Genomic DNA, 27,253 nt, shown 5'->3' with positions numbered 1-27,253 from the left:
GGCTAAGGAATCCCAAATAGACGACATCTTTTGTGCATCAGAATCTAAAACAAAGGAACAAGATGGTGCTACCTCCTCTCTCCCTGAAGGGGAAATATCCCCCCCCCCCAAGATAGATGGGGTAGCATGATACATAAAATCACCTTGACCAACTCCTGATGCTTCCAAAGATGAATCAATGGAAGAAAAGGAAGGAGAAAAGGCATCAGTGGATGATGAAGCAGATGGAATAGGTCTGGAAGAAGGGGGAGCAGAAGTGTCCATTGAGGAGGAGGAAATCCTTCGCAAGATGGAGGCTCCGACTTCCTTTTGTGTTCCTTCTTGTAGAACTTCTTCCACTGCACAACAGGCCAGGAACAACTGTCTGGGCATGGATTGGTGATGCTACAAAAATTAGAACGACACCTACTGCAAGAAGAATGGGGGTCTATCTCAGAAGAATCCAGGAAGTGGGGACATGGGAACCCTAGAATGCCGGGACACATGCGCTGGCGCTCACGGGCCTTCTTAGGTTGATTAGTGGAAACCATGATAACATCACGAAACACACACAAACACCCAAAATTAAAACACAACCAATAGGAAGGTATCACAGGCTTAGGACAAAAACCAGCTTGGGAAAAGGAGAGCAAAAGCGAACGTCCGCTCTCCAGGGCGGTTGAAGAAAGACTGAATGTGTCTTGATGTTCTAGCTGGGCCTCTGACCCGCTTCCACCTCACCTGTGTATCAGATGCCAGATGCCACAGATTCCTTGCATATATGATTTTTTGTTGTTTTTAAACTGGTTTCCAGCTGGCACCAGAAGATTTATCCTAATGTTAAGACCAAAGGTTTGTTCCGCATATGAACAACTGGAAAAGGCAAAGCAGACAAAGATGAAGATGGCTGGATGATATCAGAAGAAAACAATTTTGTGGCTGGGGATTGCCAATACTGGAAACTTTTTTTTTCAAGTATGAGCAAGAGAAATTTAAACACTTTTGTTATCATACATGTTGATTTAAGTCTGCATTCCTTCTTGGGGTCATAGCTATTATCTTCTCCTTTATGGTGTGTCCAGTGAAGCACTTTGCCCATCTTTTCAATATCCAGTTGCTGGTTCAGCTTCAGTTTCTTTTTCCTCTTCCTCCTTCGATGGCTTGAAGAAGTCTTAAAACTCCTTGTTCATCAGAAATTCAAGATGTTCTTCAATATGATCTTTCATATCTTCCTCCATCATATGTATGACTCCCTTGCCATCAATTTGTCTTGCTGTATGGATAATTTTCTTTACTCCACTATCAGTCCCCTGAGAAGTTATTTTTTTTCCCTTCCTGAGTGCACCTGGGCCGATGTAGACACTGGAACCAAATGAGATTAGGGTAAGAGCACTACAAGCACCTGTTCTTTTACTTTAGAATGTGTTTCCCTCTGTCTCTCCTGTAACAAAGAAGAATAGGAAAAAGGTAGAGCTTTTTGCTAACCCATCACATTTAATTAGCCAGGAAAAGGCTGCCTGCCAGTTTAACAGTTCTGTGGGGTCAGCTTGGTTCTCCATACTTTCTTTCATACCGAAGTTCTTACTCCCTTTGGGGAACTTAGGCTCAGGGCCCTACCCCTCTGGTCTCTTTTACATCAGAGGAGTAGGAGGTTGTTCTGATCTCTTCTTACATAGGCAACTGGAAAACTTTAGTTTGTTCCTAAGGGAATATAAACCATCACCTTTTACCTAGGAGTATCTTTCAGCATGAGCTGGAAATCAGTCAGAACTTGGTAAAAAGGAGTATTCTTTCTTTGCCATTCTTTTTTGCTTAATGACATTTCTTGTAGCTTATTGGTTTTTGTATTCTTATAAAATAAAAACTTACACCATGTGACTGCCTTTGTCAGCAGTTGTCTCTGGTAATAACTTTACTGATTCATTTTGTTGCAAGGGACTTTCCTGTTAAAGGCATCTTGCTAAAAGTTGCCTGGAATTTTCTGGGAACATAGCAGCTTGTAATGAAGAGTTTAAGAGCAGCTGCGTCTTTCTCTGACTTCCATACTAATCACATTGACTTTTCAGGTGTCTGTAAGACTTAGTAGTTATGGAAATTCCTGCAGAAGCTTGATCTACCTAGGATTAGTTAGTCCTTCGTGGCCTTCCTGATTTAACCTGGTGAACGAAGAAAGCCTTCATGATCTCTACAAAGTGGTTACTGATGGGCTCAGCTTTATTGACTGCTGACTCGACCAGCCCTGCAGTGTGAGGTGAGTAAGGACAGCGGAGGGAAGAGTAGGAGAGCCATTAGCGCCCTTTTACATCTACCTCCACCTCGACCATGCTCTTTCCATCGCAGGTGGACATTGAGAAAGGAAAAGTCTACTCCTCATGTACAAAGGCTTGATAGACTGCTTTTGCGCACTCTCACCTCAGCGGAAGGCACGGTTACTGGTCACCAGCAGTGATCAGCTTTCCCCAAGTAGGGTTTGCACTGCATTGCCAGCTCATTTCGTGTCTCAAGTGAGCTCTCAAGCTCTCATCAAGCTGAGGCTGTTTGGCTTGTTTGCCTGGTGCATGAGTCATCCTACCTCTCACCGTCTTCTGAGTTTTGTGGCCCACTCATTGAAGGACTTGCATGACCTATTTTCTCACTTACCTGGTTTGTGGATTGGGTTCACCACTAGCAAGGGATATATTACTCTCTCAGCCTATCCATTGTTGTACAGTGGTGGTGGACAGGTAAGCAGGTGGCTCTTCTCACCGCAATTCCTTGGGTTTGCATAGGGAAGGGTTTGTGTGATCCACTGTTTGAGTGGTTTGTGCCCATTTCCTAAACCTGCACCTGATCTGTGGATCAGATTTAATGCTAGCAACGGGGTACTTTGCTCTCTCAGTCCATCCATAGAAGGATGATTGTGGTGTACAGGGGAGCAAAGTGAATCTTCTCACCTGGAATTGTCAGGGTCACACACACAGGTTTACTAGCCAGTTTGTTGTAGGGTTATCACGACCTGTACACTATTATTACAGTATTATCATTATTGTCAATTGCATGACATCCTCTGGGAGGCTGTTCCACAGTCCAATTGTGTGAGGAATAAAGGACCTCTGGAACTGAGAAGTTCAACAGCAAGGCACATTTATTGCATATTGCCGCTGCTGTTCAGTGAACCTGGTTCCTCTCAGCAGAAGGGGATCAGGAATCGATTGTGAATGTGAAAGATCTCACTAGTAGCGTACTTGGTCTACAGATTGGGTTTTGCGCTTGCAGCAGGGAAGGTTCTTCCCAGCCTTCTTCATGAGTGTGTGGGTGAACCTGCATTGTTTCTGTGCGCAAAACATTCAAGTTCTCTGGAGTGTGTATGATTTGAGCAATTCTTCTCCAAGGAGAGTTCTTCGAAATTATTTTTCCACCTTTCTTGGGCATGATATGATAGGGGTTTGAAGGAGCAGTGCCAGGGCTTGTTTTTCTCCTGTTTTTACAGATCTTGAGGCATGGGGGTTATAACAGTAACTGCCAGTGGCTGCCGAGAGAATGATTTTTTTCCCAGGGTAGCAAGGAATGGATTAGTGTACCTTTTAACTTTCCTTGCGAGCATGCATCACAGGGAGGAGCATCTAATATGACTAGTATCATAGAATGGGGGAATCTCTCTGCTGAGAGCTTATGCTCAGCAGATAGCTGACTCTCCCATTTACCTTATCTGAGTCAGGTCCCCTCTCAGTATGTGATGTAAAGGCTAGGGTTTGCTTTTACAGTCTTTTGCTGATTGGGTTAGACCTCTTCTCTTCAGTGGAGTTGCCTCTACTTAAGTCTTGAACAGTCTTTGTATCTCAGGAACTTCAGTCCTGAGAATGTTCTGTTTTAGGCATTATGATTGTACCTTTTAAGACTCTTGCTGTTAGTGTTACACTTAAGACTGTTCCCTCCTGGCCTCAGTGTAACTGGGGAAGTCTATGGCTTTCTGTAAGGCATTCAGCTTTCAGTAGGCAAGGACCACTCTCTTTACATCATTCCTCAGTAGGAATGGTGACTCAAGTCTTGCCTCTTTTGACAATAGGTTGAGTCTCTCTTCAGTTCTTACCCTCAAATCTAAGGTGGAGATCCAGATAAGAAACTGCTTTGCTAAACTGTGCTCTTCAGTACTAATTTTGAAGTTATCTTTAGCAATGGAACAAGTTGTCTAGGAACTTTCTTTTGCTTCCTATCAGTTCTTTGGATGATCACCTCCTTTGAGGATGAGGTTGCTTCCCTTTCCATGGGAGGGAGGGTTCTTGAAGTCAAGGGCATCAGCCTGTTCCTCAGTGTTTAGTTGTACATTTAAGGTTTCTTGGTAATGAGGGCAAATGTCTGACACATCAGACTCCCTGTTCCTCACAGACTCCCTGTTCCTCATTCTACCTGATGGATGTCACTCAAGTGCTGAACACATTTTCTTCAGGACCTGTGATGGAAGACATGTGTAATCACCCAAGCTCCTTTGTGGATGAGGGCAGTACCTTGTCCGAAGTACCTAAGCCTGGTTTAAGTCTAGAGGTGGAAGTATTTCGAAATGACTGGATTTCATTCCACCCTCATTCCCTCTTCGGAGAGCAACATCTTTACTGAAGTACACTGGAGTCAGGCAGGGTATAGGTGATCGCACTATGGGCATCCTCTCCCAGTCAATGACTGGGACATCTCCCATTTTCTTTCTTATAACAAGGAGAGGGGACTATGTAAAATTTAATCCAACACCCACTTCTGGGTTTTACTGGGATTGAACTGCCTTCCACATGAAGTCCCCTATAGGAAACATTATAGTTCTCCGTATGGTTCCTTAGAATAACCCCTTCCCACCTTAGAAGGGGCACTCAGACCCATGGCACTACCACTGAGGCCAATCCAGACCAGTAGGGGTTCAGGAGTCATGACCTACCTTGCTTGCAACGTAACTAGGATCATGACAATTCCTTGGTGGTTCTCAACTCAGTCCGTTCAAGGAGACTGACCTCTCAGGTAAGGATTAAGTTGCCTATATAAATGGCAATGGTTTGTATGCCCCTAGGAACAAATAAATTTTGAATAACACTTTGTATTTTTCTTAGGTATGTAAACCAGAGCCTTTCAAATGTAGTCCCACCTCAAATGCCTGGCTTGGTCCCTCAAGAAATAGGGAACGGCTTGGTCCCTCAAGACATAGGGAAAGTGAGTGCTAAGATCAGTTAGTGAGGGATACTCCTCCATTCAACCCCCATCTCCTATTAACCAGCTTGTTACGAAGTTTTGATGAGTTTCCAGCTCACACTGAAAGATACTCCTAAATGAAAGGCTCTGGTTTATATACATAAAAAAATACAACTTGTTCCAAATTTATGTTCTTGGTGGGACTTGGTCTTCTTTGACCTGAGACTTACCCCCCCACCAAAAAGGGTGTCTCCATATACAAAAAGCTAATAGTTGTATCCCTGTAGTAACAAAACACATTTTTAAAGTAATATGTATTTGTCCTAGGTATACAAACCAGAGCCTTTGTATAGGCTATACCCACCTCAACCACCCTGCTCTATCCTGATGGCTGAAGGAAAGTGGAATGGCGTGTGAGAGAGAATTTGGGTAACCCCCGCTACCCCTATCTTCACCATTTTAGCTCTCTTGTTTACAAGGTCAGTGACTATCCAGCTGCACTGACGGTTTCTCCATATATGAAAGGCTTGAAAGGCTCTTGGTTTGTATACCTATGGGTAAAACTCTATCTTTAATTTCATGTAATTACCCATAGCCTTATTGTCTATGTTACTAGTATTTTCATTTCTCTGCCTTTTTTTTTTTTTTTTTTTACATTTTCCCTTGGACATTTTACCAGTAACAGGATCAAGTTCCAGTGAAATCAGTTTACAAGTAAATTTTAAAATCAAGATTAGTAAAAAACAATTTTAACAAAAGTAATTTATTCAGCAATACAAATGTAAAATTTAATCCTATATTTTGACAAGTGGATTCCCCCAAAATATGATTTTCTGCACACAATTTTGTTCAATAATACAACAGTCAACCTCAAAAATAAATGTAATCCTTGATAATATGAATAACCTTTAGTAATGATAGGATGTGCATGCCTGCTTTATACATAACTCGTGAAGTGACAGTTAACACAATGTGATCATTATTAATGACTATTCTTGTGATTAGACATAATATACTATACTTAAAGGGGGAAATTTTCAAGTATGTAGAGCCTTCTGATAAAAGAGTTCCTTTTGAAATTTGAAACAGCAGAACATAGAAGGTAAAAATGAGAAAACTCATGGTGCACTGAAATAAATTAAATTTACATCTTTTTACCCCCCTAGCAATCAATAATACTTGAATAGTATATACTATTTCAAGTACTTTGTCTTTATAATAAACTGTTTTATAACAATACAGTACATTACATGCAAAAACATTACTCAATAAATAATAAAGGAGCAGAGGTAGAACACAAAAATGAAGTGTCACACACCATACATAAAAAAAGTATTGAACTACTGACCTCACTATTCAATAACAATGGTTTTTCAAATAAAGCTATACAACTAGCTCTGTCAGAAACAATCTAACATTAATTAGCAATAAAAGCTTCCTAATGGGAATTCTGATTTGTCATTTCCCATCAAACACACTAGTGTCCTAACTTGGAATTCTGAAGCATTTCTTTACTTTTTAAAACAATGGTTCATTGTACAAAAGTGTATACAGTCTATGTACAGGAAATATGATTAATCCAATTCAATGGAATCTGGGTCTAAGATTATTAAATAAAAGCCAATTCTGTTAAATTAAAAAAATTAATAAAAATAGCAAGACCAATTTCCAATGATTGGACTGAACACATTTTATGGTAACAAGAGCCATTATGAATTGCAAGTAGGAATACACTTTTTTAGGGATTTTACTATAAGGTAACAATAACAAAGAATTTTAATTTTGATATACGTACTAGGACGTATAGCTTTTCCTCTTAATAAACCAGCTAGCATGACATCAGGTGTAATCTGCTTGTTATTTTACAGATTGGTTAATATTTGAACAGGAAAGAACTATATTTAACCAAAACTTCAAAGAAATTTAACCAAAGCTTTTTAAAAATGGCATCAAGAATGTATTAAATCTGAATATAGGAAAACACATAAGCTATATTTAAATTTGCAAAAGAACTTGAATATCTATTCCACTTTTATGATTTGATTTAGTATATGTAATGAGTTTAGATATCCTTCAAACTAATGCAAGTATATAATGTAAAAATTATTTATGTATAAATAAGTTATACACTTATTCCTGAGGAATACTGGAGTGTGCTTTGTGAAATACTTGTACATTAAATATAATGAGCATTTACTTTAGTAATACCTCACTTTGCATCATTAATTTGCTTCGAGGCTTGAGACTCAAATTTAATAACCTTCTTAAAAAATGATCAAGTCACCCTTTGAACCCTTTAAGCATTCCCATAACATCATTAATACATTAAGTTGTTCAGTAAATCAACATTTTTACTGTTTTCAAAAACTTATTTATAATTTGTAAAGAAAGTAAAAAAACAAAAACAATATTTACATGGGTGATATCGACATGCTCGATGGGCCAGTGGAATTACACTGATGTTAAAGGCTGAATCTTCTTTCGGATTTGTGGGTCACTGTAAGAACTGGTCAAGAATGCTCTAACTTTATTGCTCTTCTTTTCATCCAAATGCATCCTTCATGGAACAACTGAATTTTGATATGCGCCACAATCTTGGCAAAGGATTCAGCACTGGGATCCACATCTCATATCATGCAAGACCCGCTACATCTTGTTGACAGTGAAGTGTAGTGGCTCTGGTTCACATTCCTCTTTGTGATGCTGATACTCATTGCCTTCATGTTGTGAAGATTGTATCACTGCTTGAACTGCAAAAACCATCTCGACTTCCCTTGAATTCTCTGTCTTTCTCAACAGGAAACTTCTAACAGTGCTTGCTCCTGAATCAGCCGCTGGCTTATGGGAATAGGCTAGCTAGTCTGTCATTCATCTCAAGAGAAAGATGCTCCAACTCTAGGTAGTTCTTGCCTCTTTTCTTGTTGATGACTGTGTCCCTCATTCCTGGAGTATTATCTTTGACATGGTCTAAAATCTGTGCCATATCATGAACAACTGTTGATAGTGTTGGTAGAGTCAACTCAAAAGAACAAAGTATGTCAAAAACCTTTTTACCTTTTCATGACGTTCTAACGTAGCCACCTTTCTTTCCAAGTGTAGCGAGATGTTTGGTACCATTGGCACTCAGCAGTATGGACTTCCTTTGAAACCATGGGAACAAATAGTATTAAGGTCATAAATTCAATGCAAATGAAACTGTGAATAAAATGTATGCAAGTTTGCATATACTGCCCAGAACCACTTGTTGCCACATAGCTGAACATCATGTAAATACGACAATACAAATTTTTAAGCTTTAAAATATTATACATTAAACATTTAATATAATTTAACATTTACTTCTGTGATTTTGCAATTTTAAATTAATTTTGGTATTTTTATGGTGTAAAATTACTACCAAATGACATCAAGTTGCAAAAAGTGATGTATATCTATTTTTATTTTCAATAAAATCGCTGTAAAGTCTAAAACACTTGAAAGCAAAATGATGTAACAAGAGGTATTAGGCTACTGTAATACTGTAAGTAAATGTGTCATTACACTTCATATTCATCATCGTAGTACTGCAATCACTGTTTTTTGTTTTACCATGTCCCTTGGGTTACTGCCTATTAGCCACAAAAGCAAGCACAATGATGGAAGGTAACAGCAAGCACCAGTTCTCTATTGCACATGGCAGTTCATCATAGTCCTTGCTTTTCTGACCTACCAGCATATAAAAAGCTTAGAATGCATGAGGTGAAGAAGGCAAGTGCTTGTAAAGCCCCTGACCTTCAACCTGGTTTTAAATACAGGTCTGTCTGCAAGTATTTGTCATCAATTTGAATCTCTACCCCTTGCTACCTGTATCACTTTGTATGCACTAATGAATTTTTGTTTAAAACAAATTTTACTTCCTTTCTTGCACTCTTGCATTTTCCATTTTGTAAAATTTTGCTTAAATAATTATTCTTCATCTCATGTCCTCTCATCTTTAGTTAGTTATAAAAATTTACAGATGAATACCTCACACATGAGCATACTGACAACTCTGATCACTCTTAGACTACACAAACTCATTTTTTGTATCTCAAATGGAACCTTAATTCATATTTACAAAATCTTTAGTGACTGGAGTCAAAGTAAAATTATTAGCAAGCACATTTTATACTTGGAAGTGTAATTCAACATAAAAGCATGAAATTCTCACATAATAAATAAGGTTTGTACACATGGAATATATACCACAAAAATTTGATAGATCACAGGTGTTATTAAATTATATACCTACCATAGTACAGTTTCAACTAGATAAATCGCCTTCATTAAATCTTGAGAACCTTACAAATCCAGGAGAAATGCCACATAAACTATCATAAGATTCTGGTGACATGATCCTTGGTCCATCTGCATCTATATCCATGCCCTCATTGTTACACATATTCTCTGGCATACCTTCAAATTCTCTATAATGGTTTTGTATATAAAGCTTTGACCTGTAATGGAAGTTCCAATATCAGTAACAATAACAATATTTCATTATATGTTGTACAAATATTATGCTGAAGATTATGAAGAACAAACTCTTTTTCATTTACTGAAATTGTTAATATCTATTAAAACTACCAACTTGATAAATGGAACTGGTTTCAATATACTTACGACTGAAAATCAAGGAAAAAGATACAACTCAAAATTTCTTCAGGGAACTTTTAAGATAACATTTTTAATATACGAGCACATTCTCTGAAGACAGAAGTAACACTAGTTGTTTTAATAGTTTAGCCTTTTTTAATGCTATAAAAAATTAACTCTAGATAATGTATTATCCAGTATGTCAGTGGCCTTTACAAAGTTTGCGACAATATACTTTTCCTATTCTCAATAATCTGAAGTTGGCAACATGACAAAAAACGTAAACTAAACAGTTTTTTTGATTTTTCATTCAGCTAATTTCATATATATAACCATATCTGTGTCCTAAACATTCCCCAACATACAGGATTTACCACATAGTATTCCAGTTTAAAATTCTAGTTACACTGAAATACCTTGCAATCTAATGACCTATGTTCATCCAAAAACAAACTGGATGAGGTAATAAAGTAGAAACACAGCCTAAAGGATTTGGGTTCTGTAAAAGACAATTCTTGAGGAATGTCCTTGGCTTGAATTAGCTCCACAAGATAACCAGTAGCCGCCTCACAGTTCTGCCTGAGTTTTCTTGGTAATTAAAAAAAAATTCAAACATTACCAGTTATGCCCATCAACTTACAAAGAAACTAGAGCACTTAGTACTGAGTATGGGTGTTATAAAATCACCTTGAGCAGTAAGTGATATGCACCTTAACTGTCCTCTAGGCCACTCTGGAGGCAGGAAGATCCTGCGCAGACCATGAATCCAAGAATCAAATTTCTCTTTAAATACCCTGGCAGATGAAGGCTTAAAAAGCAAACCAACTTGATTTTGCAGATACAGTACAGTAGTACCTCGGACTACAAACTTAATCCATTCCGGAAGGCTAGTCAAAATGCAATTTGTTCGAAGTATGAAACAAATTTCCCCATAAGAAATAAAGGGAATCAGAATATTCGTTCCAGCCCGCCAGAAAAGATCCCCTTTTTAAAATTTTCTCTATTATTAATGTGTTCAAAGTTAAAACAGTAATAAAATAGTATGTTACATGAAGTAAAAGTTTTGAAAAATTTTGTTTCTGTGTATGAGCTAAAAATTCAATTTACGAACTGTTTGGTGAAAATGGCACACGGCTGGCCAAGATTGCGGGAGGAGAGACAGTATCCCCCAAGGAAACCTGTGGTAATGTGTGGTAAATGAATCATGTACAAAAGTTATATATAGAGAGAGAGAGAGAGAGTGTTTGATTGTGTGTCTGTGTGTGTGCATGTTGAGAGGGAGAGAGAGAGAGAGAGAGAGAGAGAGTAATCAGTGTCCGGCAAATGTGAAAACAATCCCTGATGCGTGTATGATTGTCAATGTATTTTTTTGCACTTGAATCTTGAGTGTATAGAGATTAATTATGCCACAACACATCAACTTACTGCCGGCAAACGATGGAATTTGAAATTATAATCCAACAAACATACGGATTTTCCAACAAACAAATAATTAAAGAATGCCAGTAAGAAACTTTTCACATGGAAGTCATTTAAACAAACAATCCAAGGCGCGCAGAAGCTGAACGTGGCGCCAGTGTGTTTCACGATGTGTGGATGAGTTACTTTTTCAGTGCTGAAAAGTTGTAAAACACAGGTGTCACTCCATAGGTATTTTACCGTGAAAGAGAAAAATCATCAGAGCCTGGTCCAAGTGGTACAGCCGGGAAATCTATGGGAAGCAGACCACTGTCTCCCACCAATAACCCACCACCATCCCCTCCCTCTCCTCTCTACCATCTCACTCAGCACAGTCCCAAACACTCACTCAAGTAAGAGTCTTGATTTTTCATTGTTACTGTATTGCATTTGATTACTTTTATATTGTATCATTATGTTAAATTTATTGTGAAACTCCCTTTTATTTTTTTTTGTGTGTGTTGTTACTGCTTTTAAATACATACAGTAATGATTATACTGTCTTTTCTCCTCCTCCTCCTCCTCAACATTATAAATGCTCCCTCCATTTCACGTCAGCTGTGCGCCAGTACAGTGACATATGATTTTGGTCATCTTTTATGTTAAATTTTATTGTGAAATGCTTTATTCTTTCATTTGTTTGGTTGAATATGGTTATCATTAAACTACATATTGTGCTTGCACTTTATGTGCATACCTGTGAAGGAAAAAGCATGTGGGTTATCGCCTTTGTTTTTCTTGTAGGACACAGAAGTACATCAAGTACAAGTGTAAACAAGACAATCGGTCAAGTTGAATTACAAGTATTTGTTCAACAAACAACACAAAATTTCTTAGAAAATTTCAGTCAAAAAAGGAATGTTCAGCATTAGCAACATTCAATAAATGAGGTACTAATGTACATCAGATAAAGCAACCTGAACATAATTCATTTTCAGGATATCAAGATAAGCAGATATTTATCTTACCCTATCGTTTACAAAGGTGTTTTCTCAGGAGCTTTGTTGGTTAAAATCCAATTTGGCACAATCTGGCCATCAAATAAACAGTGGCAGCATGACAGCATCTACTTCAATACTAGAAAATAACCTGTCACTTGGAATAGAAGGTGAACACTTTAAAACAAACTGAATGGCTCATGATTCTAAAGTAAGAATGGCTTGTTCATTGCCTTTAATCTTTACATTTGAAAACAAAGAAAAATAATTCCCTTGTGCAAGGTACAACCATAGCTTTCCTCTGGAACATCAGCTATGAAAAATACTTTACAAATAATATCTGTAGAAAAGGATCTCCTAGGGAAAGTCAACTTTACATGCATAACATCTTCCATCATTTCAGACTATCTGGACTAAGTTTCTGATCCTGACTCAACCTGTTTCTAGCATGGAAAAACAATTAATGGGCTTGACTTGCAAAAAGCAAAACTTCCAACATGACTGAAAACAATTCAAGGAGGACAACTCTGTTATTGGAAGCCTCCTTGTTCAATGAAGTTTTCTCAATATCATGGAATATCTCAGAATTCAAAAGGTATCCAAAAACTCTATCATTATCAGAAAATGCCTTAACATCATCTGTAAGTCATGCAATAGCAGTACCCCAGACTGCATTATATAATTGGTAAAGCCTAGATACTGTACATGCTGCTCATTATTAAGGAAAAGGAGCCTAACAATAACTATACGAAAAAGAAAAGGGGGAATTACAACATGAAAATGATAGAGGAATATGGCCGCTTGAGCAAGCTATGAAAAACTGGAAACGTTGTAGGGTAAAGGCATAAAAAAAACTGTTAATGACTGTCAGTTGGGCTACATACCATAAAAATCAACTACAGAAGCAGCTTTTAAAATTAAGTAACTATACGATAAACATGCGGGGGGGGGGAAATATTATGCCAAATATTTTTTGGGATCTTGAAAGACCATAGGTGATAATAAATAAACGTGCAATACGATGTCCACCAGAAAGCTTCATTAAACTTGTGATATTACTCTTCCATAACATAATTTTCAAAACATGGAGGTGTATGCATCAGCATTCAAGATACATGTTTGTATCCCTCGAGGAAATGGAGCTCAGGTGCCTACACAACCTGTTGTGTAGGCACCAAAGGTCCCAGGGAGTGTGTCTAGGGACTTGACAGTGATCTCACTCCAACAGCATAAAGTAAAGGTAGTCTGACTATGCCATACACCTGCCCTTATTACCTCAAAACCTAAAAGCTCTTCCCAAAAACAAAAGGCAGATCCATGCCCCTAACTTCTGAGAGCTCTCGAAAAGCAAGGGAGGCTGATGGTGTAATTAACTTTTCATCCTACTCACTGGTTACAGTTACGAATATCATAAATTAGTTTAACAAGACCACAGAGTCACAGCTGTAGGCTCACTTAAGGTTTGCCCCATGGACATGGTTTGAAATAAGACATGACAATGGAGCAAAGTGACTGGATAAAAAGTAAAAGGAGGAATTTAACCCAGTTGGATGCCAAGGGATTCTTAAGAATCTTTAGTGCCCTCTAGTGTATTGCTCCTTAACAATAACTGTTTCCTCTGGTTAAACCTTGTTAAAAAGAAAGTCTAGGTAATTCAATATTCAAGACTAAAACTCTTTGGGCATTACTAACCTGTTCAGTAAGTAAGGGTCGAATGGGAAAAATGATTCAAGTACTGTGACTGGTTCTAAGTATTCGTCAACTCTAGCAACTGGGATTTGGAGACGTTTGTTATTTTCAATAACCGAATAACAGTAGACAACCTGAAAATGGTGAGCCACTGCTGCAAAGTTGTTTACAACAGCTGGAGCACAAACATTCAGGGATTTAATTTACTATGAATAATTCTATCAAAGTTGAGGCTTCTTGCAAGAGACAGTGCTGAAAAAGAAGAATTACAATCAGTGACATCAATTCATTAATGATACAGTATTTACATTCACCTAACAGGGCAGGAAGGTATGCCTCACCCTAATTTGTCTGATTTCCATGTTATTCACAGGGATTACTTTCTTATACTGTTTATCACAAAACATACACTAAATACAATATATTAACAAATATCTTTTCATCAATAGCACCATCTGCTTTTTGCAGTGACCTGTGCTTACCCTTTTTACTTTCGGTATACTGTTTATATCTAAAGGTGAAAACATAAAACATTGTTTGGCAAGCAGAATAAAAAGCACCATGAAGCATCAAGTCCTCATAATTCCGTTCTGGCAATCTTTCCTGAAAAAAAAAATTTACAATCATCCTCATAATTCCAATCTGGCAATCTTTCCTGAAAAAAATTCACAATCATATAGTACCAGACTGATTTATATGTATGAAAGAAAGGGCTGTAGTACTGAAATACTAACGCCTGGAATACAGCCTGTAGGTTATAAAGACCACAATCAGCCTAAGACAAATCATTGGCTGGCTTACTCACCACAAACAAGAAGAATGAGAGGCACTTTGTGAGATGCAGTAATAGAAGTGCCATAGCCTATTAAGATTCCAATGTTATACTTAGTGACACATATCTAAAACAATAATGCTTTAAGCGCCTACGCCATAAGGCCCCATTATAAAGTAAATAACTGTTTCTCCCTCATGACTGAAGGGATTCGTCTCAAATTTTCACCACTTATTCTACAACTAATAAAGAAAATTCTCTCAAGGGGAAATTTAGAAATTCAACCTCTAAGTTCATTTATATGCAGTTGAAAAAAATTTATGGCATCACTTTTCAAAAATAACATGCAAAAAAAATTTGCGCTCAAAATTATTTTCCCGATGACTTATAAGTTTCATTGAATTTGCTTCAGTCTTCTTGGAGAAATAAGTATTTAGTTTTGAAAAAAGTAAGTTTTGAGAAAGGAGGTGGTGAGGGTACCTCTTGCCTCTTCCATCGGTAGTGCAACTACCGGACAACCTTGTTGTGTAGAATAACCCGCTCCAGCTTGCGCTGAAGGTAATTCCCATGTAAAGACTAATGGTTTGTATTCAAGTAAGAACAAATTAAAATTACTGTATACAGCTTAAACCAGATTACTGTCATTTAGAAGAGTTATGAAAAATTAAATAACTACAGTATTATACGTCTGAGCCTTCTCTTGAGATCACACATATGAAATGTAATGCCCCTTCCTAAAGACAAGAATAAGGTAGCATCCAATGTATTTACAGGAAAATATCCCAAAAATCTGACCTGACTATTAAATTATCATAATTATACATACCTGAGCATCTAGGTATTCGTTGCACCAATCCCTTATAGATTCTAAACACGCATGTACATCTAGAAGAGTAATGTGGTTTCCTCTAGCAAGCAGACTACCAATGTAGGCCATAGCATTCTTCCGTATACATACTGAGGTATTGATGTCTTTAAACTTGTTATTAATTAGAAAATCTGCAAAAAATGGTAAAAGTCCAGGTCGAAGTGATATAATATAAAATAAGAGAAACTGCACATGTGAGGAAGCATGGGTTCGCAATATAAGATTTGAAAAAACAACTTTAAGGTCGTTGTACAACTTCTTGACAGAATCAACATCTTGTCTGTGTCCATCACATTCACATCTTCCCATTCGCTTTGGATCAAAATCTGGAGAACCTAAAATTCCTGGTCTACAACAATCTAATTCCTCTTTCTCATTAGCTTCCATTTCAATTTCTCGAAGGTGTTCAGGAGTCTTAGGTTTATGAATACCATGTGAGACATCATGAACATACTGCAACATTATAGACATCAGAACATCCAGTGTGTTGCCTGCTTTGTGTGTCATTGGCTTTGGAACTTGACAGCTATCAAGTGGACAATTGTCATCAACTGATTTCTTTGCAGAACCTCGTTGCCTACCTTCAGAATCCTCCACTTCCTGTAATTCCAAGGCAAACTGGAGTCAAAAAGTGAAATAAGCAAACTGCATGATATAAAAATCATATAACTAAATATAATTAAACTAAACTAAACGATGCTCCCATTTTTTAATAAATATCACAAATGAATTAATACCAAAATAAAGAATTGTATATAGTACCATATCAAATACATCTTCATCATCACTTGAATCCATTAGGTCTTCATCGCCATCTTCTTCTGCCAGTTCTGACCTTGGTGCATGAACATCAATGGTGATCATACTGAAAAACAAAAACATATTTTACACATGCCAGCAAGAAAAATTTTGAGTATAACATGGAGAATTTATTAATACATATATCTTTACAGTGTGATGCAAAATAGAAACACAGTATAGCATTAGATTTTTTTATTAAGACTTATTTTGTATATGATGAACCTAATTACCATTGTACAAACCATTTTAGCTTAGTAGAGAAGTATTTTAACATATTTAAACTTAACTCCACTAATGTGACAGGAGTATTTAATTACAATATAGCGTCATTATACAGTACAACCTGACCACTCGCAAGAAAATTTTTGGCTCTCATTGGCATGGTGTATGAAGGGTTTGATCTTTCATCTTGTCTAACAAATTTCTATTGTTTCACAGCAAACACATTTGTTTTATAATTTACCCCACTTGTGGCCTATTCAATGCCTCAGATGACCCCATTTCATCCACAGGAAAAGTAGTTAAGCAAGTAGTCAAAACACAACCAACAAACAGCATCCCCTAATCATTTCCTGGGTTTCACAGAAATGGTTCCCTTTTGTACTGTTTTTGAACCTGTTCAATTCTCAAAAGATTCTTTGTATACTTCATCAATTTCCTCAAGGGTTGTCTTGTATTCATATCATCATCACCCTTTCCTCTTTCATTCAGTATACTGTGCTATGCTATAGAAAAGCAGGTTTGGGCATAGGAAAAACCTATTTTGGTAGCTTCTGCGAGTCCTCAAACCAAGCCACTTTCCCTGACAACAATTGAGGTGGGTGGTTTCTTTCACAGACAAAGTAGAAAGTGCTGAAAATGGCCAAACTAAGCAATGTTGCAAAAGTTGTGTAAGAAAGGTGAATAGGAAATACCAGGTAGTCAAAGCTGGCATGAAGCACCTTCCTGTGTCAATAGGAACTATTCTGGCAAGGACCAACCATGACAGCTATCAGAGAATTCTTGATACTGGTTGGTCTGCCGTAAGGAGCCCCAAGCAAGACCATAATGGCACCTTCTTGAAGGACTAATAATATCTCCCAAAAATAGTAAAAAATAGTTAATTCTTGTTGGAATCAAAGCATCTACCAGAAATAGTTCATTCTTGGAGGACTCACAGCATCTACCAAAAATACTTCATTCTTGGATGACTTAGCATCTACCAAAAACAGTTCATTCCTGGAGGACACACAGCAACTACCAAAAATAGTGATGCATACATATTGTACAGTAACTCTGTAATCTTATGGGAACAGAGAACCAATGCTTTACAGGAAACCATTAGTTTCATTCATCTGAGCATCTATTAATTTAGCAAACTTTCCAGAATATCTCATAGGTACAAAATAATACCAGACTCGCACATATCAAAAAAGTATTAAAAACCTGTCAAGTTGTAGTCCATTCATTAAGCTGAGGTATCTGTGTATAACAAAAAATAATACTTACTTGGCAATAATGACTTCCAGGACAGAAAGTCGCAAATGTGGTAAATAACTGGCGAGGAGGAGAAGATTGCGAGTGTAGACTGCATGTTTGTGGACATGAGCTTGGAAATAGGGTACACTCTTCCTAGCTAGGATTAACAAGTTCTCCTGAGTCCTGGAAATTTAAGAAAATAATTTGAAACACACAATGAACCATCAGACAAAAGGAAATGTAGAATGCTAACACAGTGAACTTTTGTAATAAAGTGGTTCCTAGACATACCAATGATTCAATATTCCTATTTTCATTATACAAAGTAAAATTTTTGAAAAATTTTCTTTCCGTGTACAAGCTAAATATTCTATTTACAAACTGTTTGGTGGAAAATGGCACGTGGCCGGCTGAATTGAGGGAGGAGAGATGGGATCCCCTCAAGGAAACTGAAATGGTCACAGTAGGCAAAGGTTGATAACAAACCAATTTTATTCACATTTTGCAAGGATAATCAAAGGAATACTGTGTGTGGTCTGACTGTCTGTCTGTGTGCGTGTAGAGAGAGAGAGAGATCAGTGTCCGGCAGATGTGAAAACAATCCCTCACATGTATACAGTATACTTGTTGAAATGTTTTTTTACATTTGGATCTTTAGTGCAAGAAGGAGATTAATTATGCCACAAACCATCAACTTACTGTTAGCAAAAAGCAGAATTTAAATTATAATCTAATAAACATGAGGATTTTGCAAACAAATAAGTAATAAGTAAAGAATGCAAGAAAAGGAAAGAGAGATCAAATAACTTTTCATGTGGAAGTCGTTTAAACAAACAATCCAAGATGTGCAGAAGCATGATTGCAGCATGTTTCATGATGTGAGGATAAGTTACTTTTACAGTGCTAAAAATTGTAAAAATCATCATTCTATAGATATTTTACCATAACAAAAAGAAATTATTTGAGTGAATTGAGTGTAAGTGAAGGAAACGGGAGAAATGTAGTGAAAGAAAACAATCACTTGAGCCCGGCTCCAGTGGTACAGCTGGGAGTCAGTGGACCCCTGTCTCCCACCCAATAACCCACCACCATCCCCTCCCTCTCCTCTCTAATAACTCACTCAGTGCAGTTCCCAACACTCACTCAAGTATGACCCACTTTCGATTTTTTATTGTTACTGTATCATTTGATTGTTTTTATATTGTATCATTATGTTAAATTTATTGTGGAGTTCCCTTTTTATTTTTTTATGTGAATTATTACTGCTTTTACGTACATACAGTAATGTTTCTACTGTCTCTTCTCCTTCTCTCCTCAACAGTATCAATACTCCCTCCCTCTATCTCAAGTCTGTTTTTACTGTCTCTTCTTCTCTCCTCAACAGTTTAATGCTCTCTCCTGCTATCTCAAGTCAGCTGTGCGTCGCTGTAGTGACATGATCTTGTTCATCTTTCATGTTGAATTTCATTGTGGAATGTTTTATTCTTTTATTTATTTTGTTGACTACAGATGGTGTATGTATTGTTAGATTACCATACCACTTCTCTCAGAGAAGACTGCTTCTGGGGCACTTGGTGACTGTGTTTGTAGGTAAATTATGACATGATTATTGATGAAAAAACTAATTCTTGCAAACAAGAACATACTGCATATATATTTCTATCTACAGATATGGCAGACAGGTTAACACAGGACATAAAGCTCTTCTACTTACATTGGAATGTCAGAATTTATCATTATGATAGCACAAATAACTCGGTTGTAAACAGTAGATTCCTCTTTGCTAATACATCCACCAGTACCAAGCAAATCATCTTGATGCTTTTCCTCAATTTCTGTTGAAACATCAAAAATACATTAATAAAATTAATACTTCTGGCCATTAACATTACGGGTCTTAACAATTAAAATTATAGTAAAATAATACCTTGGTTAACGGACATCTCCTCTAATGGAAAATTCTGTCAAGGATGTTTTGTCCTAGGAAAAATTCACCCCTTTAATGAAATTTTGTACAAAGATAATTAGGTAAAACATGTATGGGACTGGGTGAATCATCTGTGTGTAGTTCCCAGCTGAAACAAAGGGAAGGGTTCAGTGCACGTGTGAGTCTTATTCAGTGCTCATCTTTGCTAAACTGTCTCCTGTGTCTTTGCATATTTGCAATTCTACTGCAAAGTAATTATACAGTCAGCAAGTCATCATTACTCCTAAGAAGGCTAGAAATGCCAGCAAGGCTGAGCCTGTTATGGAGGATATTGTGTCTCTGGCCAAGTACATGGGCTTGGAGGTCAGTGATGCTGATATATGGTTAGTGGAGGAGCACAATTCAGAGCTCACCAATGAAGAACTCCAGGACCTTCTGAGAAAGCAGCAACAAACAAGAGTGGAGAAACTGCTCTTCAAAGTACTACGTTGAGGGAATGGAAGATGTCCCTAGTACTATAATAAAAGAAATGTGTGCAAAGTGAGAGGGGAGGGGGGAAAGCAAAGTTCTCTTGAAAATCACCCTGACAAAACTAAATAACTGTTATAACCCTGCTGAATGGCAATTCTGTTTCTCTCTTTAGGAATATTTTGAAACATGCAAAAACAAATATCACTGGAAAGATATTTAGTGAGAAAGTGACTCTCAAGAGTAAAACAGCAGAAACAGACAAAAAAGGAAACTACCTCAGATGCATAGTTGCTTATCATTTTTGAGGAAGGCATTCCACTTCCACAAAATAACCTCCTCTTCACTTTTTCACCACCTAACACATAGGCCATCAACTCTCCAAATTACAGGTAAAGTGAGAACAAATTTACTTCATCTATTCATTTTTTTATAGGTAAAGTGAGAACAAATTTACTTCATCTATTCATTTTTTTATATCTACTGTATGATTTCCACGTCAGGCTTGTGAAGTCAGTGTTAAAATGCTTTTATTTGCTTATTTGTGGGGGCCTGAAATAATTCAATCCAATTCCCACTATTTCTTGTAAAATAGGTTAGTTCAGTATAAGAGCAAATCTCTTAAAGGACAGCCTTCTGGAATGGGTAATGTCTATTAACTGAGGTATGACTGTACTTGCAAATGAGACAGTGTAAACAATAATACTGCACAATAAGCAATATTATCATACCTTTTCTAATTTGCACTAGCCTACTCTTCACTAGCATTACTGGTTTTATATTCCATAATTTTGTTTATCTCAGTGGTTAAAGGTAAAATATCTCTAAGATGAAAAACAAAAAAGAATCTAGCTAAATTACAGGACAGGAATATGTATACTTGTGTGTGATAAATAAATATATATATCCACTCAGTTCATCACCGAGAGATTCTACAGTGGTGGGAATGCTAAACAAAGAAAGACTAGATATTTTTATTACAATGAGAACTTATTCCCTATCTAACACAACACCACACTGGAGAAGATAACGCAACAAAAAAATAGTTTTTACATCACTTGAAAAACTCAGTATAGCCTTCAACAAAGACTGAAATGATACAAGACTTACGTGGTACCAAGTGTTGGAACAGGATCTTCAGAACATGATGTGCATAATAATTGTGCTGGGCAACTAGAGTACGAATGAAATTGTAGGTGGCATTAGCCAGTTCTTGACATGAGAACAAAGACATTTTCTGAAAAAAAAAAAAATATATATATATATTAGTATCAAATGTAGTACACCAAAGTGTTAAAACTGAAATAGAAAACAAAATGGTAAAAAAAAATGTACCATCAATCTTAAATACACATAAGTGCACTGTCACAAGCATTAATATGAATGACCAAACATCAAATTTATGCTGTACCTTACAAAATATGAAATTCTCTTATTGGCTGGGCTCTCTTGAGCTAAGCAGTACCAGTGAAACCTATTACAGTACTCAATTCTAAAGACCCAGAAACTATAATTTTTAATTTTATCTTACTGACAGAAGAGGTGGAGCACCTGTGCAAGCACCATCTGGATCCACAGGCACCATCACTTTTGGTGTTGTCTGAATATAACAAAGGAAGCCAGCAAGGAAGGGTGGAACTGTGGGATAGAGGCAAGGTGTCATCTAAGATGAAAGGGAGGATGAAGCCCATACTGTGGTTTGAGGACACCCTTACAGAGGCATGCCTAAGTCAAGCAGACTGATGGGCAGGGGATAAAAGTTGGAGTCAAAATCATGGAAGGCATGGGCAAGACAGCCCTAGAGGCACAGCAGTACAGGTAGAAATAGCCACTAAGAAGGCCGAGGACATGGAAGTCCATGAAGCTGTGGACACAGAAAACCAAAAATGAGTGGCAGGAGTGAGCATCACTTGCTGCAACAAAAGTGGAAAGCAACAAGGTCAGGAATACAAAAAGATTTGAGGCCATGAAAGAGGACCCACATGGCTTCAAAAACTGAGTACTGATTGCAGTGACTGAAGCAGAAAACCAAACTGGAATGGCTGGACATATGGGGGTGGCTTAAGGCGTGTGATAGCAATGGAGCTAAGATACCAGAGCAAATACAGAAGCAAAGGGTCAGAAAAATAATTTAGGAACACTGACCAAACTCATGCTGCTGACTTCTTAGATCTGATAAGCAGCATTTTCAAACATGAAAGTCTGCAGCTCACCTTGAAAAATAATGTGCAGACACTACAGATGAAGCAAGATGCAGCAGCAGTGAATTGCTGAACTGTAGACAATGTTGGCAACAGATTCATCAAGGCAAAGAAGTCGAACATTAAGAGCTTAGCACACTGACCCACTGAGGAAACAATCTGAGAAAAATCTTTGCTGCTCTGTCTGGAAATATTATCAATCACAGTTAGGAAACTGGTATCCTGAACAATGAAGGGCTTCAGTAGAACAAGTCCTACTTCAAGAAGACAGGCAATATCCAAGCTACAGTGAAAGCTGATGGAGAAAGAATGAAGATCTCAAGGGGTGTGAGAAGCAGATGAACCACACACTCGTAATCTGACACCTATGTCTGCAGCATAGTCAACTGACCTGATGATATGTTATCTGGGAAGATTGCTCATCAATCACATCAGCTGAGAAGTAATAACATCATGAATATGCAAAAGGGAAAGCAAAGAAGTAATCCTAGCCATGAAGACAAGTGAATTAAACACTGCTTATAATGTAAGATCTTAAACTGAAGGCTCCATGGACTATAAAGTAAGTCCCCTACAAAGGAACCTTCAAATTCAAAACTTTCAGATACAAATGTCCATGATTTAAAATTGTGCTGGAATTTCAACTTCAGCAGCAGCATACAAAATCAGTTTGTGCATCTGCCACCTGCAATGGAACTGTTTCTTTCAGAAACACTGGCTTCATACACCTGAATGTGTTCCTAACAGTTAAAGGCTATTTAATGGTGAATAAGTGTGTGATAAATGTTAACAAAAGCCAAGTCCACACACCATACACAGGACATCAGCTAAAATCTACATACATGTAAAATGCATGATCGTTTTGAAACTTACCATAAATGTTATAACAATTTTATCTGCTTTCCTATCGAGCAATTTTACACATTCTGTCATTCCAGTTATCCAGGCCATCTTTGCTGTAAAATCCCCTTCCTTGGAAAGCAATCCAAATATCTCTTCAAAAACTTTGGAGATACCAGTCCTTTTATATTCACTGACAACCTGGCAAACATCTTGCTTACTGGATATATTAAGTGTGATATTTTGTGAAGGAGGATCTTCCACGATGTTTACTTTCGAATCATTTAATCTGAAAAAACAAAATCAAAACATGGACATCATTACGATAAAAATGTTAAGCAAATCAAATTCATAGTGCAAAACATATAATTCAACAACCTACATAAAACATTTTGACAATCATTTAAGTCTTCCTGGCTCCCATTTATCAGTTACCTTACTCTTCATAACATTCACTTTCATATTTTCCTTACAAATACTTTTAAATTCTGGCCCTCTTCATAATAACCATTTACCACTGTATTATCAGCCGCTCCACTCTATTCACGACCTTATACCTTTGCATCTTATCTCCTGGTTTTTCTCTAATTTCATTATGCCATCCATAAATAAATAGCACAATCTTATTTTAAACTTTTACATCATATCAGTCAAATTCACATCATATTTTAATAAACGATTCATTTTCACCATAAAAACTTCTTTATCTCAACAAAATTATCCTTTACACCATGCATCCTCTTCACCCTCCTCATTACATCACAATCAATTCTATCATATCATATGTTTACATTCACTGACACAATATTAGAGTTATCCCCATTTACAGTCTGGATATATCGGTGCAAAATGGAGATGTCAATTTGAGGAGTTTCGCTTCCGGATTGAGCACCAAACTCTTTTTTTCAAATTACATGCCAAAATGAATACTGGGAGTTGGAGTGAGGGAGAAAGCACATCAACCACGCTCTCAATGGGTCACTCGCTTGCCAGCATCCCTTGTGTTAACACGTCTGACTTGCACTCGCTTTATCTCAACCCTTTGTGTGTAGCAAGTGGTGTTTGTTAGCTTTTTTGTGATTTATAGTGCTTTGTGCAATGGCTGCTACCCAAGAAGATGTGAGGCCCTCTCTGAAACGCTTCAGGTACTCTGAGGGCAGTGATTCTGAATAAATCACAGCCTTTTGCCTGCCACTACCACATGGGAATTTGTCCTTCACCTGCCACTACTGTAGAGTGACCTAAGATCTTCATTCCACTTTCAAAGTGAGTACAGCCATTATAAAATAGCCTAGGCCTAGGCTAATTTCACTACTGTATATACTCGCTTATCATGCGACTCAAGATATAAAATTGGCCTATGTAATATTCACATATTAGTATCATATTATAAAATACAAATGAAACAAATATGCATCTTTTCCATGGCTCTTTTAAAAACTTATGCTTTACTTCACCGTATCCAATAATATTGTATGTATCTCATATTACTCTTGTATTATAAAATACAAACAAAGCGATCAATGTTTTGGTCTGAAATCAGCTTATGGATGATTGTGTAAAAATATCAACAGATTCCCTTTTCTATTTTCACTTGATTTCATCACATATTTACAAGCTTTATGTATTTATCTTTCATTGGCGTGAAAACAACAGTAAAATGTGTTCTTTCATGCCCTGTAGTTTTGATTAAAATACTTTTCTCCATTTTTATTTACGGTTGAGTCTGATGGCATATCGAAGTTTAAGGGAATTTCATCCATGTTGCTGATGCACGATAATTTATAGTCATTAGCAGGTTGAACCTTGTTTCCTCAGCTTCAGCTACAACTTGCAGCCTTAATTTAGTAGTACACATATATTTCCTTGCCAATCTTTTCTCCACAGCAAATAAGGAATAAATGTAAAAATATATCACTCCTATTCTATTTAATGTCATTTATAACATAACTACAGTAATTGTTTAATATCATACAATGGTTGAAAAGCAGGGAAAACAGTTGTTGTTATCCGATTCGGCTGTTCTTAGCAAAACAGCAGTTTCTCCTTCAGTTGTTGATGGTTGTATGTGTTTATGCAATGAGTACAATGCTACTAACAATACCATCATCATTCTCTTTTACCTCTAACTTATTTAACTAGAAGATGGATAAAGAGATGGAGGAAAAGAGGTTAGTACAAGATATACATGATAAAATCACGAGTATATACAGTAACTTTTATTTGTTATTTTACCGATATATTTTCCATATTTATTGTACAGCTAGGTAAAGCTGTTTCTGTTACCGTTTCTTTATTAATTTACGTTGCTTTCAACTCTAAAAATTATGCTAAAGCTTTTAGTGTCCTGCAGTTCATATTCACAATAAGGTTTTATCTTACTTGACGGGTACTTTTTATAAAAATAGTAAACGCTTATTGCAAAAAAGAAACAAAACGGTACTTTGAAACAAAAAGGCCATGCTTGCGTATAAAGGGTTAACTTAATTAGTTGCTAATATATGATGACTTGGGTGTTTTGGGATGGTTTGGGGTGTATTTTTGTTTGAAATGATTTTAAATTGTTTTAGTATGATAATTTATGGTATATTTTTGTTTGAACTATCAAATTAGGCAGTGAACTGTTAAAATAGGCAGTTATAATTATTTGACAGTAGTTTAAGGGGTACAGGGTATACATATACCTGTACTTTATAGCAAACACACGCATTCAACGTATATATACAAAATATCGGTGTTTCTTTTATAGTGGAGTAGGCTCAGACACTTTAATCCATTACCTCGGTGAGTTACTGTACTCTTAAAGTTCCCACATTACTGCCTATGAAGTTCTAACATTACTGTTTCATAGCAAAAAAGTTAAGTATACCTTAGTTTTACCGGACCACTGAGCTGATTAACAGCTCTCCTAGGGCTGGCCCGAAGGATTAGACTTATTTTACGTGGCTAAGAACCAATTGGTTACTTAGCAACGGGACCTACAGCTTATTATGGAATCCGAACCACACTGTAGCGAGAAATGAATTTCTATCACCAGAAATAAATCCCTCTAACTCTTCATCAGCCGGCCGGGGAATCGAACTCCAGTCTAGCGAGTGCCAGTCCACAGCTCTACCGACTCACCCAAAGAAGAGCTACCATTTCATAGCAAGCCCTACATCAAGACACCCCTCGTTATTTAATGCAAAATTTTCTGCTTCCTGGAACTTGTTCTAATTTCCCAATCAAAATCCTACCAAACTGCTACAATAATTCTATATTCTGATGAATATAGTTTAAATAAAAACCCCTAACATATTCCAGACATTTTTTGCACATTTTTTACACCTTAATTAGCCACTCAGTCACACTGTTACAACACCATATTGCAGAATGTAACTTGTAACCCAATTATTTGGCCTCCTCACATCCTCAAGAGTCATTTTGACAAACATTCTCAACTTAACACTAGCCACTTTCACTCTAGCATCATATGAAAATGCCTCTCTTCTATCCTCCACATTCTTCACCTCTTCTGACTACTGCATCAACAGAGAGCATTCTCTTCATACAACAACTCTACATTTCTATCTTTTGTTCACTGAATTTCTACACAGTATTCAATATCCTTCATTTCAGCTTCTTTTCAGCCTAAAGTCCATGTTCAGATTTATGTCTGTGGTCCCACTGTTTTTCTAAAGGCGACACCTCAAGATATCAAATCATAAACATGATTCTAGGATACCTTACCTGGATATTTCGTCATAAAATTGTACTTCTCTTCTGGTTTTTTGACGAGTGGGTGGTTTTTCTTTTTTGCAAGAACTGGGTGTTGAAGGGGAATGTCCCTCAATATGTGAAATACACCCTTTTCTTCCTCTGAGGAGCTCTGGACAGAAAGGACAATGAAAGTGGTTCTGCCCCTCTAAAGAATCTTGGCCTGAACAAGGCAGAGAGCAAATTGCAATTTTATAACCTGAAAGAAACGTTTATAAAAAAATGAATAATCATTTAAAAGTAAAAATATACTGTATATTCAAGACAAACAGAAATTACTAACAATACACTTTATTACACTACAAAATATTTTATTACGTTCTGTGCACAAGA

General features: G+C 37.0%; 1 protein-coding gene across 1 annotated transcript in view; it reads right to left on the bottom strand.

Annotated features, from left to right (window-relative positions):
- Positions 1-5,877: 5,877 nt before the first annotated feature.
- The window catches only part of Tif-IA (RNA polymerase I-specific transcription initiation factor RRN3 homolog Tif-IA), a 34,670-nt gene continuing 13,294 nt past the window's right edge, over positions 5,878-27,253 (bottom strand). The window contains 12 exon segments of the mRNA XM_067087104.1: positions 5,878-8,270; positions 9,401-9,605; positions 13,833-14,022; positions 14,025-14,081; positions 14,312-14,432; positions 15,428-16,069; positions 16,232-16,334; positions 17,759-17,911; positions 19,443-19,563; positions 21,234-21,360; positions 23,198-23,453; positions 26,894-27,119. Coding sequence (XP_066943205.1) covers positions 9,413-9,605; positions 13,833-14,022; positions 14,025-14,081; positions 14,312-14,432; positions 15,428-16,069; positions 16,232-16,334; positions 17,759-17,911; positions 19,443-19,563; positions 21,234-21,360; positions 23,198-23,453; positions 26,894-27,119 — 2,189 coding nt within the window. The 3' untranslated portion in view covers positions 5,878-8,270; positions 9,401-9,412.

This window comes from Macrobrachium rosenbergii, chromosome 43, assembly GCF_040412425.1.
Source record: "Macrobrachium rosenbergii isolate ZJJX-2024 chromosome 43, ASM4041242v1, whole genome shotgun sequence".
NCBI lineage: Eukaryota > Metazoa > Arthropoda > Malacostraca > Decapoda > Palaemonidae > Macrobrachium > Macrobrachium rosenbergii.
The sequence above is the reverse complement of the archived record's forward strand: the minus strand, read 5'-3'. Positions and strand labels throughout refer to the sequence as shown.